Source organism: Agrilus planipennis, unplaced genomic scaffold, assembly GCF_000699045.2.
Source record: "Agrilus planipennis isolate EAB-ADULT unplaced genomic scaffold, Apla_2.0 scaffold263, whole genome shotgun sequence".
In the NCBI taxonomy this organism is placed as follows: domain Eukaryota; kingdom Metazoa; phylum Arthropoda; class Insecta; order Coleoptera; family Buprestidae; genus Agrilus; species Agrilus planipennis.
Genome location: NW_020442449.1, coordinates 49314 through 63819, shown reverse-complemented (window position 1 = coordinate 63819; position 14506 = coordinate 49314). Strand labels below are relative to the sequence as shown.

At 32.9% G+C, this 14506-nt stretch overlaps 1 protein-coding gene across 1 annotated transcript in view; it reads right to left on the bottom strand.

Moving 5' to 3' along the window:
* Positions 1-14011, bottom strand: part of LOC108740049 — a 29817-nt gene extending 15806 nt beyond the window's left edge. The window contains exon 1 of the mRNA XM_018474230.2: positions 10501-14011. Coding sequence (XP_018329732.1) covers positions 10501-10508 — 8 coding nt within the window. The 5' untranslated portion in view covers positions 10509-14011. The remainder of the gene's footprint in view (positions 1-10500) is intronic.
* Positions 14012-14506: the final 495 nt, after the last annotated feature.

Sequence of the window (14506 nt, the reverse complement as noted above, 5' to 3'; positions counted from 1 at the left end):
AACCCCCCTAACTTTTTATGGGGGTGAGACCGCCACGAACTTTTTATGGTACAGTGGTGGGGGAGACCTCCTCTTTCGATCCCGCCCACCCCCACCCCGAAGGACCATCATCTAGACATTTACCAAAATAACCAGTCTTATTAAGATCTCATACTCACGCCATAGATGAAACAAATCAGTACCGTAACCCAAATTATAAAAAATCATAACTTCCACAAAAATGACTTAGAGTGTTAAAATTTTTTTTTTTTCAATTATAGTGTCTTATGGCTAATGTTAAACCAAAATTAAGCTTCATAATCTATACTGGGCTTTCACAAAAAAATCCAAAGTTTAGAAACTTCAAAGTTTTAAAATTGCCATTTCGAAATATTGCAAGAATCAACAATTCTCAAGTGGTGCCAATTTTTTTGGCAAACACTGTACATACAGAAGCAACAGAATGTGTGTAATTTATATGTACAAATATGTACGTACTATACCTGTCGAAGCTGCCGCTACACGATGGTTAATTATATTTTAATTAATCCTGTGTTTTGCTTGTAAAAGTAATCATTACGTTAGTCATGAAGTTTAAAGCTATTAACTTGGCGTTTGAGATATGATCGGCTAATAATAATAATACATCGATAATTTATATGGACGTGATAATTTCATTTAACAACACGCGAAGTTCATTCCCGTTCATTAACGCAAAATGCAATAATACTATATTGTTAACTTACATTTTGTACCATAAATTAGTTTTGGTATGGGCACTTATGATGGAAATTGTTAAATTTAATAGATTCAGAACCTTTTTATTACTTACCAACAGTTTAATGGCGAATATTTAATTGATTGCATTATTTAGAGGTATTTTTAAATTTTATACAGTAATTTTGAGAGCAATACATATTTTAACTAAACTAGCGTCATCTAGCGGCCAGTATCATTACTTTATTAAGCAGCAATAGTACTAGAATGATGTAAGAACTATTCTGATCTTTTTTTGTATCACATAAACCAGTGTATGTTGGAACAGAGATGACAACCTATTGAATTACGAAAAAAATTTTGAAATTGCTTATTAAGATATTTAAATAAAATTCTACGATTTACAGATGCAGCCATCTAGTAGCAAGAATTGCAGTGAAGTTATGTGGGCAACGTTCTTCTGTTTCTACAGTGACATCTATTGGTGAGTTTTAAGTTCCTAATTCTCCAGGTTTAACTTAATTTACGAAATTAAAAAAAAGATTCTATAAATAGATCTAATACGTAGGTAGAACAATGGTTAATCACTCAGTCCTTTGACCACAGGGTAAAAACTCTTTGTTTAAAGGAGTGTAAAAATATCGATTTTTAATGAAGTTCATCGCTTTTTTGTGTATGGAATCGCAATGAACCCGAAAGAAATGAGTTCATTTTTGTGCAATATTACTGTAGATTTAAAATGATTCAATGGCCTAGGAAATCATTAATTGAGCGCCATCCTTTCTGTCGCAGCCATATGCCGTGTGGGGTGTTAATGAAGCAAAACGCATGCATTACTGGCAATCTTTTGATATTTGTTCTTCTATAATAACTAACTTCCCTTATTAGCGTGCCATATCACATCACTTTTCTCAGAAGTTGTTGATTGCATCTATATCTTATTAAAACCATCTTATTTCGCTCAGAATTACATGTCCATGCGGTTAATTTTCAATTTTATTTGTCTCCTATTTTCGCTATTTTTAAAATAAATATTTTTAATTATTAAGACAGAGAGATAGCTTCAAATAAAATGGAAGCGGTATTGACGAAACAGTANTATTCCCTTTCAAACCTACTACCAGAACCTAGGCTCTGATTAACCTTAAATTTTTTTTTGAATAATTTCCTTGGAGACAATTTTTTCGACCTACAAATTTCATCAAATTTCTACTGCTTTTAGTATTATCCTTTCTAGGAAAAGCGACTGGTTCTTTTAAGAATAAATAAATAAATAAATAAATGATTTGATATCCTTTTGCGCATAACAGTTTCTGCCTACATATATGGAAAACATTTAAAATTGAACGAAATCAATTTTGGTGTTGTGTGTTTCCTCTCTCAATTTACAACGCAATTTCGTTTTATGGATAAATTTTATTTGCGCATCCCTTATAAGGCTGCAAGTACGTTTGAGTGGTTCTTGATCTTTGAATGTTTCCTGATTATCCTACATAAGCTTCTTAGTTAGCTGCGCGTATTTATCAGGATTTAATTTCTTCCTTAATTTCTCTAGTGTATAGTACAAGTTAGGGTGTACTCCGTTTAGCCGACGAAGGAATTTATTCTTTTTAAAAGAATACGTATTCAAAATTAAATTTGAGTCGAAGAATTAAATGCTCAGGAAAGAATTATCTGGGAATCCAAAAAAATTATTAAAGGTCTGTGAATTGAAAAGGTTAGAAATGAGGGGGTGATAGGAAAAGTAGGAGAACAGAGGGAAATCACTAAGAAATAGGTAGGACAGGAATGAGGGAGAGATAGCTTTCCAGAATTGTAGAGATTAGCTTCAGAGCTGAAAACCTCACGATGATGTTTAAGGTGATGACAATACATTGGTCATGAAAGGTTAGATGTCAGAAGGTATCAGAAGATTTAGAAGAGAGGGCTTTAGAAAAGGGATTAATAGGGCTGAGGCAGACCCAGACAAGGATACTATTTGCAAATGGCCACAGATATGGATTGCTCTAATGTTTGACAAATGTGAGGATTGGTTCAAGATAGAGTCGAAAACCTTTGACGATGATGATGATGTTTAAGGTGATGACAATACCTTCAGCAGAGAAGGTTAAAAGTCAAGAAGTATCAGAAAATTTAGAACAAAGAGCTTTAGAAATCCTTTGACGATGATAGTGTTAAAGACGATGGCAATACCTTGAACAAAAAAGGTTAAAAATCAGAAGGTATCAGAAAAGTTAGAGTATAGGGCTTTAGAAATGTAGTTAATAAGGTCTGCGGTAGACCCAGATTAGATTACTGTTCGCAAATAGTCAAGGATGTGGGTTGTTCTAGTTTTAGGGAAATGTGAAGATTAACTTAGGATAGGAAAGAGTGGACGTGCGTGTCCAACCAGTCTTAGGACTGACGACCTTATAATGATGATGATTAAGATAATTGTAAAAAAAATTATCCTGTCATAAAATGGGAAATAAATATGGATTAGATGAACTTTTTGTTGACCTTTCCCATCTTCACTAATAGCTACCTACGTGAGCTTGATCTTGTTGTCAGATTAACTGTTACACTGACCTCCTAACCCAAGTATAGACCATTACATGCATATATGGATATCGTATACGTATCTATCTATGTATGTATGTATATATGTATGTAAATCTAATAGAAACCGTTTCTTTGTTTTCTGCTGAAATGTGTAACCATCAATGTTAACGGTTATATGTGAGTATAGGTGTATCCCATTTTAGATTCCTGCACCAAAATTTATATAAGCATGCCGTTAGCTAGAGATATGTTGCATACATTAATGTTTAATAGTTTTAACAAATGCTTAAATCAATATGAGACATTATTGCCATACGCTTAACAAATTTGGACAGATTGTCGTTATTAATCAATATATTACTACTTTCTTTAAAAGAAATTAATCGTAAATTTAATGCAAAATCTGTAGATGTCGGAGATTGAAAAATATACTTCCATGAAAAGCATTTTTTCTGTTGTATAATATTATGGTATTATACTGTAGAATTAAGACGCTTGAACAGACGGAAGCATTATTAGATTTTTGTTAAAAGTTGTATATCAACATCTGTGCGAGAGAGGGTCTACTCAAATTTCAAAAATAACACTTCCACCACAGGGATGAAACGAAACAGTTGAAGATAAAATTAAGATTCTTTCAAAGAGGTATAATGTTACAATAAGGACATCAGAGGACTGTTCTTAGGGAACAATATTTAAACAGACATTTCCAAATGATTCAGAAACCAATTTTTAATGGTACAGTTCCATGTTTTTTCATAAACACGTATTCCCTTTCAAACCTACTACCAGAACCTAGGCTCTGATTAACCTTAAATTTTTTTTTGAATAATTTCCTTGGAGACAATTTTTTCGACCTACAAATTTCATCAAATTTCTACTGCTTTTAGTATTATCCTTTCTAGGAAAAGCGACTGGTTCTTTTAAGAATAAATAAATAAATAAATAAATGATTTGATATCCTTTTGCGCATAACAGTTTCTGCCTACATATATGGAAAACATTTAAAATTGAACGAAATCAATTTTGGTGTTGTGTGTTTCCTCTCTCAATTTACAACGCAATTTCGTTTTATGGATAAATTTTATTTGCGCATCCCTTATAAGGCTGCAAGTACGTTTGAGTGGTTCTTGATCTTTGAATGTTTCCTGATTATCCTACATAAGCTTCTTAGTTAGCTGCGCGTATTTATCAGGATTTAATTTCTTCCTTAATTTCTCTAGTGTATAGTACAAGTTAGGGTGTACTCCGTTTAGCCGACGAAGGAATTTATTCTTTTTAAAAGAATACGTATTCAAAATTAAATTTGAGTCGAAGAATTAAATGCTCAGGAAAGAATTATCTGGGAATCCAAAAAAATTATTAAAGGTCTGTGAATTGAAAAGGTTAGAAATGAGGGGGTGATAGGAAAAGTAGGAGAACAGAGGGAAATCACTAAGAAATAGGTAGGACAGGAATGAGGGAGAGATAGCTTTCCAGAATTGTAGAGATTAGCTTCAGAGCTGAAAACCTCACGATGATGTTTAAGGTGATGACAATACATTGGTCATGAAAGGTTAGATGTCAGAAGGTATCAGAAGATTTAGAAGAGAGGGCTTTAGAAAAGGGATTAATAGGGCTGAGGCAGACCCAGACAAGGATACTATTTGCAAATGGCCACAGATATGGATTGCTCTAATGTTTGACAAATGTGAGGATTGGTTCAAGATAGAGTCGAAAACCTTTGACGATGATGATGATGTTTAAGGTGATGACAATACCTTCAGCAGAGAAGGTTAAAAGTCAAGAAGTATCAGAAAATTTAGAACAAAGAGCTTTAGAAATCCTTTGACGATGATAGTGTTAAAGACGATGGCAATACCTTGAACAAAAAAGGTTAAAAATCAGAAGGTATCAGAAAAGTTAAAGTATAGGGCTTTAGAAATGTAGTTAATAAGGTCTGCGGTAGACCCAGATAATGTTACTGTTCGCAAATAGTCAGAGATATAGATTGCTCTAATATTTGAAAAATGTGAGGATTGGTTCAAGATAGAGCAGAAAACCTTTGACAATGATGATAATGTTTAAGACCATGGTAATACCTTAAACAGAGAAAGTTAAAAGTCAGGAGGTATCAGAAAATTTATAGTAGAGGGGTTTGGAAATGGAGTTAATAGGGTCTGAGGTAGACCCATACAATTTAGCCAGAGATACATAGTAGATTGCTCTGAGAAATGTGAAGATTGGGCAGAAAACCTCATGAGGATGATGATCTTCAAGATGATGGTAATACCCTGGACAAGAAAGTTTAAAAATCCGATGGTATCAGAAAATTTGAACAGACGATTTCAGAAAAGGGGTTAGTAGGTCTAAGGTAGACCTACACAAGATTACTGCTCGCAAGTAGCCAGAGATATAGATTGCTCCAATATTTGAGAAATGTGACGGTGATGATCAAGATGATGGTTAATACCTTGGTCAGAAAAAGTTAGAAAACAAAAGGAAACAGGAACGATATGTGGGATATTCCGGTTGTGTGTGGTAAAGGTGCGTGCCCAGTCAACCTTCAGACTAATGACTTTCTGATGATTCAAAATATAATAAAACGGGGACTATACAGGGGAGGTTTCTGACCTTTTTTTTACCTTTCCTCAATTCAGATTATCAATGTGATACGGTTGAATCTTCATCTAATATACATTAATATAAATTAAAATGTAAACCTCCTAATTTTTAGATGTTATAATCATTATTTTATAATATTGTCTTTAATGAAAAAGATGACATACAATTTCTGCGAAACACACTGCCCTTAGCTTCGTTAAACAACCGGTTGGTGTGTCGCTTCTCATCGTAAAGTCAAATTATTGGCATTAATAAAATTGAATTATATTTTAGTACCTAAGCACTAATGGCGTGTTTGAAATTCATTTCCAATGTAATGAGATATTACTAATGTTATTATTTAATATAGTGGATACCTTTTCAAAAGCGAATGGGGGGTCTCCAAAATCATCAATTAAAAATGAATTTTATGTTTACAAGACACCTTGTATACGAATATAAAGTAATGATTACATGTTTAACACTTACATTTATGTACCTGCTAATTAAAGTGATATACTTGTTTATTTCGATCGTTAGATAGGTCAGGTCAGTAATGGGATCAATCAGATTCTTTATTTATGGAAGACTAGTGACCCGCCCCAGATTCGCACGGGTACAATGGTGATACTAAATTTTTTTTTGTTTTGTTTAGATTATTATTGAAAAGGGGAAATCTTCAAAAGATACCCCCTGAACATACTAAATATACTACATAATGTCTTTATATACAATATTCACAGTTTTTTGGTCATTAGACAATACAAACCGGCCTCCCGGCCGGTACCGCCGCAACCGCTATGTCCCTGCATTTTAAATCTGTAATATCTTCGAAAATATTCATTTAAATTACATGCTGTAAAGGGCCATATTGATCTATATTAAATGCACAATGTATTTAAGGTACTTAATTGGATAAGAATTAATGCTGTATTGCCTACAATCGCTTCGTAAATAAGTCATTATTTCTCATAAAAAGTAAAGGATAAAAATGGTTATTGTGGGTTATCCCTAAGAGATAGACATATACCATCGCGGACTTTTTTGTAGACCCTTTTAAGATGTACAATATTGTAGTACATTATTTTGATCTATCTCGTAGGGTTCAGCCAGCGTTTGCAATGTAAGCGCAAAAAATGTGTTTATTTACGACATCACATTAGAAACCTCTAAAATTATCAGTGTTTCCCTACTATATTATGCATGTATTATACATATAAACCATCCCCTTGAATCACTCTATCTTTTAAAAAAAACCGCATCAAAATCCGTTGCGTAGTTTTAAAGATTTAAGCATACATAGGGACAGACAGCGAGAAAGCGACTTTGTTTTATACTATGTGGTGATGATCAATACATATTTACATGTTAGTGTAATAATATCAATACACAGATAAAGCAAAACTGTTCTAAACTAACCGAACTATCAAAATCTTTTGAGCAAAAAAATAAAAAACTACCCGACTGAACAAATATGTTGATAATTATTTTACCGTTAGTTTAGTCTTCAGTAGTAAGTTTATATCTTTTTTTTTAATACTAAAAGTATTCATCCACTTATGTTGAATTCGTAATTACATTGAAAAAATAGCATTTTAACTAACTTCCTACACAAACCTTTTAATGGGTTTATAAATCCATCTTTAATTTTTTTCTTTTCAATTAGAATTACCATAAATGTTACCTGTTCGCTGAATTTCATTTTAATAGATATTAGGCTACATGAATAATGTTGGTAGCAACCAAACAAATGTCAATTTGGAATTTAACAAATAGAGGCTATTATAGGCATAATTTTTATTAAGGGAATATTCAGCTTAATTAACGAAATAGCGGCTAATCAATTAAATTAATAATTGGCATCGGAAATGGAGGACGTAGTGCCAGACATTTATTGATTTGAATACGCCGATTTGCATATTTAAATGGTTGTACAGCCATTTATCATATTTTCTGGAAACATTAATTTGAGAAGAAATCGGAACCTAAAAGATAACTTTTTTACATTTAATTTAATAAGCAGTTGTTTGATTAATGATCGGCGCCCTATACACTTCTCTAATTGTAAGTCTGAGAACTTTGACTTTTTTTTTATTTTTTGAAGATAAACGAAAAAAAGTAATGAAAAAATATTTTTGTAACATTACAATAAATAAATAATGAATAAAAAGAAAGTCATTTAGCCAACTCTTTTCATTATTTCATTATCAAAACAAATGCGATTGTTTTAATGAAGTAATTGTGTTTTTTTTACCTTAACTGTCCCCATAACAATAGCAAGTACCTACAAATCTCTACGGTATTATATAATTTTACATTTCGTTGTAATATATCTTACTTACTAGACAGGCACACTTAAATTGGGAAATTGTATGTACCTTTTTACTTTTCAAAAATTGCGTCAATGTAGTGATTTAAAATTTAAAAAAAAAGTTTAAAAAAAGGGTTCCGTTTTTCATTCGGACGTACGGAACCCTAACCCGAGAACCAACTTAACATTCTAGTTGAAGAAAAAACATGTTCTTTCATGCATTCAAACTGCAAATGTAAATTTTCACGCACAATATTGTTTTGTTGAAAGTTTTACTAAATTTTCCTGAATCCATTGGGATCCGTCAAATGGGAGGAGCTTAAAAACATGGCGCCGATTAGGGAAAATTTATCGTAGTTCCTATAGTGTACCGTGCAATTTCCAAGTTTTTAAATTACGATAAAATGATAAGTATTGACACAATATGTGATTGGGCTGACACAAAGCCTCGGAAAGGAAATTTCGNATTTTCTTGTTCTACTGCTATTATGCTCTTTACACTACCTTATTAACCATTAACATTTTAGTAATTATGTACCCTGTTCGTCTGAATCATCCTTTTTAGTATTAATGGCCTACAGGAAAAGTATTTATTGCAGTTCTTTGTGGAAATATATAGACTGTTTCCTGTATGAATAACGATTCCAGAAAATCAACTGCAATTTTAGATTTATTTGCGTAATACATATGCGTACATGAAAAAAATAAATATTGCACTTACGTGTATGGCATTAAACATTTTAAATGAATTAATTATACGAATGGCTTTTGCCATCTTTTCATGCAGTAAATAATAATGTAATATAAGGCCAATAAATGCAATGTAAAGCTTCTGAGGAGGGGCTTTGCCTTACCCATATACCATGCGATCAATTGTTAATTAATTATTTATGGTTGATAATAATTTATTAAATATGCTAATTGCTTTTTCCAAAAGGATTAAAACCAAATTTTTACTTTATTTTCTTGATGATTTAATTAACTGTTGTGAGTTAACTGATCCTAAATATCTTTTGAAAGTTTTATAAAGTAGTTTAGAAAATTTAACTAATACTTATTTATTAATTATTTTTTGCGCAAATGAATTAATATCTGTTCTCTCAGTTTGCAACGTTTCAAGACATTAGTCGTTTAATTCTTCTTCTAATGAGTCATTTAGATTCTGTTCGTTGTTAGTTAGAGTTAGGGTTAGGTTTGGTTACTTTAGTTTATTTGCCAAATTTGTATACATATAAACCATCCCCTTGAATCACTCTATCTTTTAAAAAAAACCGCATCAAAATCCGTTGCGTAATTTTAATGATTTAAGCATACATAGGGACAGACAGCGAGAAAGCGACTTTGTTTTATACTATGTGGTGATGATCAATACATATTTACATGTTAGTGTAATAATATCAATACACAGATAAAGCAAAACTGTTCTAAACTAACCGAACTATCAAAATCTTTTGAGCAAAAAAATAAAAAACTACCCGACTGAACAAATATGTTGATAATTATTTTACCGTTAGTTTAGTCTTCAGTAGTAAGTTTATATCTTTTTTTTTAATACTAAAAGTATTCATCCACTTATGTTGAATTCGTAATTACATTGAAAAAATAGCATTTTAACTAACTTCCTACACAAACCTTTTAATGGGTTTATAAATCCATCTTTAATTTTTTTCTTTTCAATTAGAATTACCATAAATGTTACCTGTTCGCTGAATTTCATTTTAATAGATATTAGGCTACATGAATAATGTTGGTAGCAACCAAACAAATGTCAATTTGGAATTTAACAAATAGAGGCTATTATAGGCATAATTTTTATTAAGGGAATATTCAGCTTAATTAACGAAATAGCGGCTAATCAATTAAATTAATAATTGGCATCGGAAATGGAGGACGTAGTGCCAGACATTTATTGATTTGAAAACNTACATATTTGCATAAACAATTATAATAATATAATTTATTTATGGCATTTCCGTTTTGCCCCTCCCCCCTCTATCTTCCTGTTTTCATTAGTAAACATATAAATTTAATTTATATTGTTCAATAAATAGTAATAGAAGAATAACTAAAAAAATATTTTTTGATATTTATTATTACATAGAAACATTTTTATGAACAATATCAAACTGAGTATTTAGTAACAAATAGATTTGTTATTTCATGTACTTAATATTTTTATGGTTTCGTTAACGATTGCGCCCCGTAAAAAATTGAATTAATTAGATAACTTTTGAACAAGTTATCACACTGCAAAATACATTTAAAAAAATGAAAAGTAGTTGAAAAATATTTGTTTTTCGAGAGTCTCGCATTATTTTTAAATCATCCACCGTTCTACCAAAACATACAGGTACTTAGAAATATTTTACCTTAACATCTTCTCGTTGTATTGTATGGGAAGAATGCAGAAAAAATCAGTGTAAAAAAGGAAAAAACAGTTAAAAAAAAAAGAAATTGTTCACCCACTAATATCGCACCGCGACCGACCGACCAACCGACCGGTAATTGTACGGGTTTTGATTTCTGTGCGTGGAAGTCGAGTAACTTCTCACGGTGTACAACAACACAACCACCGAGTTCTGGGTTCTGCTTCTCGTGGACGAGAACCTGCGGAAAGCTACTTATAAGACTCGTGCGCTGTCGCGTGCATCTGCAAGCCACCACGGCGAAATGTGGAATGAGAATGTCATGAGTGCAAGTGGCGGTGGCAGGTCCTTTGAGTCCGTCTTTTCTCCAAGAGAGAGAACTTCCCGACATATACACATGTGTGTGAGTGTGTGATGCACACACACACACAGGGGCGTCGTCAGCGTCGCGTCCGTCGTCCGCTTCGCCGTTGCATGGGGACGACCCGCGACGTAACCGATTGCGAAAGAACGAAGGTAAGATGAGGGCCAGAAAATGCCAGAACAAGATCGAAATGATGCACACAGAATTCTAGCTTCAAAGGATTGTGATGACCATTAAGATACTCGCCGGTCGTACCATACAGAGTGGTCCGTACAGAATGGAAAATAAATACTGTGATCATCATTTTCCCCTAAAGGCCAAGGTTCTAATACCTCCACTTCTCTAAAACACTTGCAAGGACTCAAGAAGTAACTGTTTTTTTCCCTTAAAGCCTTAAGGTTGTAAAACCTCCCCTATTTAAACCCCCTTTACTAAAAAACCCCCAATTGAAATTTTTGTGATTAATCTCTCGAAAACGCCTCCAAGGATTTCCACGGAATTCCCAGAATAGAGGTTTTAGTCGATCATTGCTAGAATTTTTAAATAAGTCGTATTCATGCAATTAGACAACGAACAATACTAAAGTATGCAACCCAACATGCAGTCCCTACATGCATGATGCATAGATTACCGTAGTAGTAGTCGGTCAACTCAGAAGCTTGAGTATCAGTTACTGCTTAATTTGGATCCTCTTCAGGAATAACTAAATTTTCTTGTTCTACTGCTATTATGCTCTTTACACTACCTTATTAACCATTAACATTTTAGTAATTATGTACCCTGTTCGTCTGAATCATCCTTTTTAGTAGTTGTCCATTGTCCCATTTTTATGAATCACTCTGTATAAATGTGTATTTTCCAAGACTGAAGATGAGTAAGACCATATAATTCTTAAAAGGAACAGACATTCATTTTGGTCTTGGGACTTTAACGGAAGGTAGTATATTTTGTGGTAAATACATACATCGAAAACCAATGTTCTGAGAAGTATCTAACACTTTAAAATGGGATCTTGAGGAGGGAAGCATACTAAGAAAAAATTGAAAAAATGCATGCAAGGAAACAAAAATGTAAAAATAAAAAAAGCAATAACTACAAAATAAGTATGTACATATCATATCGGACTTTACAATTACAGATTCTGAATCTAAATGTACCAAATCGGAATTTTCGGGAGTCATGATAGACAGTGACTCCCTATAAAATTGCAGCCTGCTACATGTTCATTTTGTGACTGCCAGTTATTGTTTTGCTTTTCTTGTTGCATTTGAAGCTATTAATTTTTATGTGACATATTTAGCAATGAAATACCTTCAAACCAGCGAAATAAATTCTCATTGGAGAGTAAGACATGACAGGTAAATAGTGCATTGCGAAAACGAGGTGTGGACTTGAGGACATAAATTTTCATGATATATTGTAATTTCACTGCGAAACAAAAACGATAGGCATAGAAAAAAAAACAAAACGGAAAACAAAGAAAAAAAACAAAAATAACACGCATGGTTTGTTATTACCCGTTGTAAAGGCATTATCGCATGAGTGACATTTACAATTGCCATAAACTCTGACAAATCCTTTGCATATTTCTTTGATGTGCATAAATGTATACGTACGTGTAGCAGTGGCAGCTGGTACTCAAGGTAAATATGTCAAAACAATAATTATCCCCAATTATGGGGTTTTAATGGAAAGATTGAATTTTTGGGGTTTCCCTGAGATTGACATAAAAAAGATTAAAGTTTCATTTAAATAGATCCAACTTTGTTGAATTAAGTTCGTTAGAAAATTCTAATACCTGCTTATAAATTGTTTTATAAGGAATTAAATTGAATTGATTGAATTTTAGGGGTTCACCCCGAGCTTATCATAAAATACATGTACCATGTATACGAGCCGCCACTGACATACTTACACAAAACATAGATGCATTTTACAGAGTGTTTTCCTTATTTATACCTCGGTTTTGGAACTTTTTAAAAGTTATTTTTCATTTTATAAAGCAAAATTTTATAACTAGCTGAGCCTGTCTAAATTTGTACGATAGGGCCTTGTATCGGTGGTACACACTTTAATTCCGACGATTTTTTCTTAGTGTATACTCATGCAACCAACTGTACTCCCCAGTTTCAAGGTTTTAATGTGCGATTAGAAGATAAGTATAGGCCACCAAACATACACTCGAATAGAAACGTTTAGACCCGCTTATTTTTTTCATTGTTTATTTCCAAGCGGAATACGTCAAAATAATTGATTTTTAATTAACGCACTCGTTCAAACGTTTTAATTCACAAATATCTTTTAAACTGCTTAATAAAATCGGATAAAGTTTTGCAAAACCCTACCTACGTATACTCTTTACTTGCCTTAAGGATGGAATAATCGGTGAATAACCTTCGTCCAATTCTTCACATCATTTTTTACCCGCAATGACGTGAGTCACGCACATTCTTATAAAAAATATAAAAACAGTTAATGCATGTACATATGCTACATTGTACATATACAGATAATAATCAGGGAAATGAATCAATATTCGGCCAACTTTAGACTGATGTATATAGGAAACTACTACTGAAATTTATACCTATAGGGTTTGAACAAATTGGTTGTTGTTAATATTGAGTTGGTGTATTCTTTTACCATTTTATAAATTTCGTTGTACATATTTTGTACTTCCTACAGGTGTTTCGCCTTTTGTCCAGCGCTTTCATCAAAATTTGTCGTATAATTCATACAATTACGTTATTTTCCCCAAAAACCAAATTCATACATCGTAAAATTATCGATATACCTAATGATGCGTCGTGTTTTTTATAAACAACCCCCGTATATGATAAACACCAGTTAGTTCGTTCACCAGGATTAATAAATGTGCAGCGTTACAAGCATTCTGCTTTCAAAATAAACTGGAACGTCTTATTTGGGGCAGTTTGTACCCTCGTCCTGTTGAGATTAGACCCCTTGCATCTCCCTTACGGAAAAATTCGAAATCTCTTTGGAGAATCGTCATAAACCATCCCTCTCTGCCCATGATAGTTATTGATGGGGTGGAAGAAGAGTATAAATGCAGTGCGCTTTCACTTTTATTCTTTCCGCGATCAAAGCAAAATGTTTTCGCCAGAACTGATGTTTCAGCCATGCGGAAATTTCGCAATGTATAGGATACAGATACAGGGTGTTTCTGATAATATCACATTGGGGATGTTTACATATGGACATTACATGTCTGCTTAAAACACTTGCAATTATCTACAAATTAAATTAAAGTAGGTATTCGTTCATGAAAAAAATCTTTGTTATAAAAACATTTTTCTATAGATGATTGTGAAAAAAAAAATATGTTTTAGTTTAAAATANTACGGCCCTGGCTTCAGCCTTCCGTCAGCTGTTCCCGCCAAACATCGTTTGTCCTAAAACATATCTTCCTAACATTATTCTAATGTATCAGCCCGCCTTCGGCGGGCAGGGGCATTAAACAAACTCGAGTCTGTCATACATCTACCTAACTAAACAATGACGTCATCAATGCATATTTGGCGAGAACAGCTGACGAAGGGCTGCAGCCAGGGCCGTACCAATCGAAATTTCTTCCGATTAAATAACTTTAGGAGCCTGTATCTCAAGCTCCATTGGTTTCCGCAC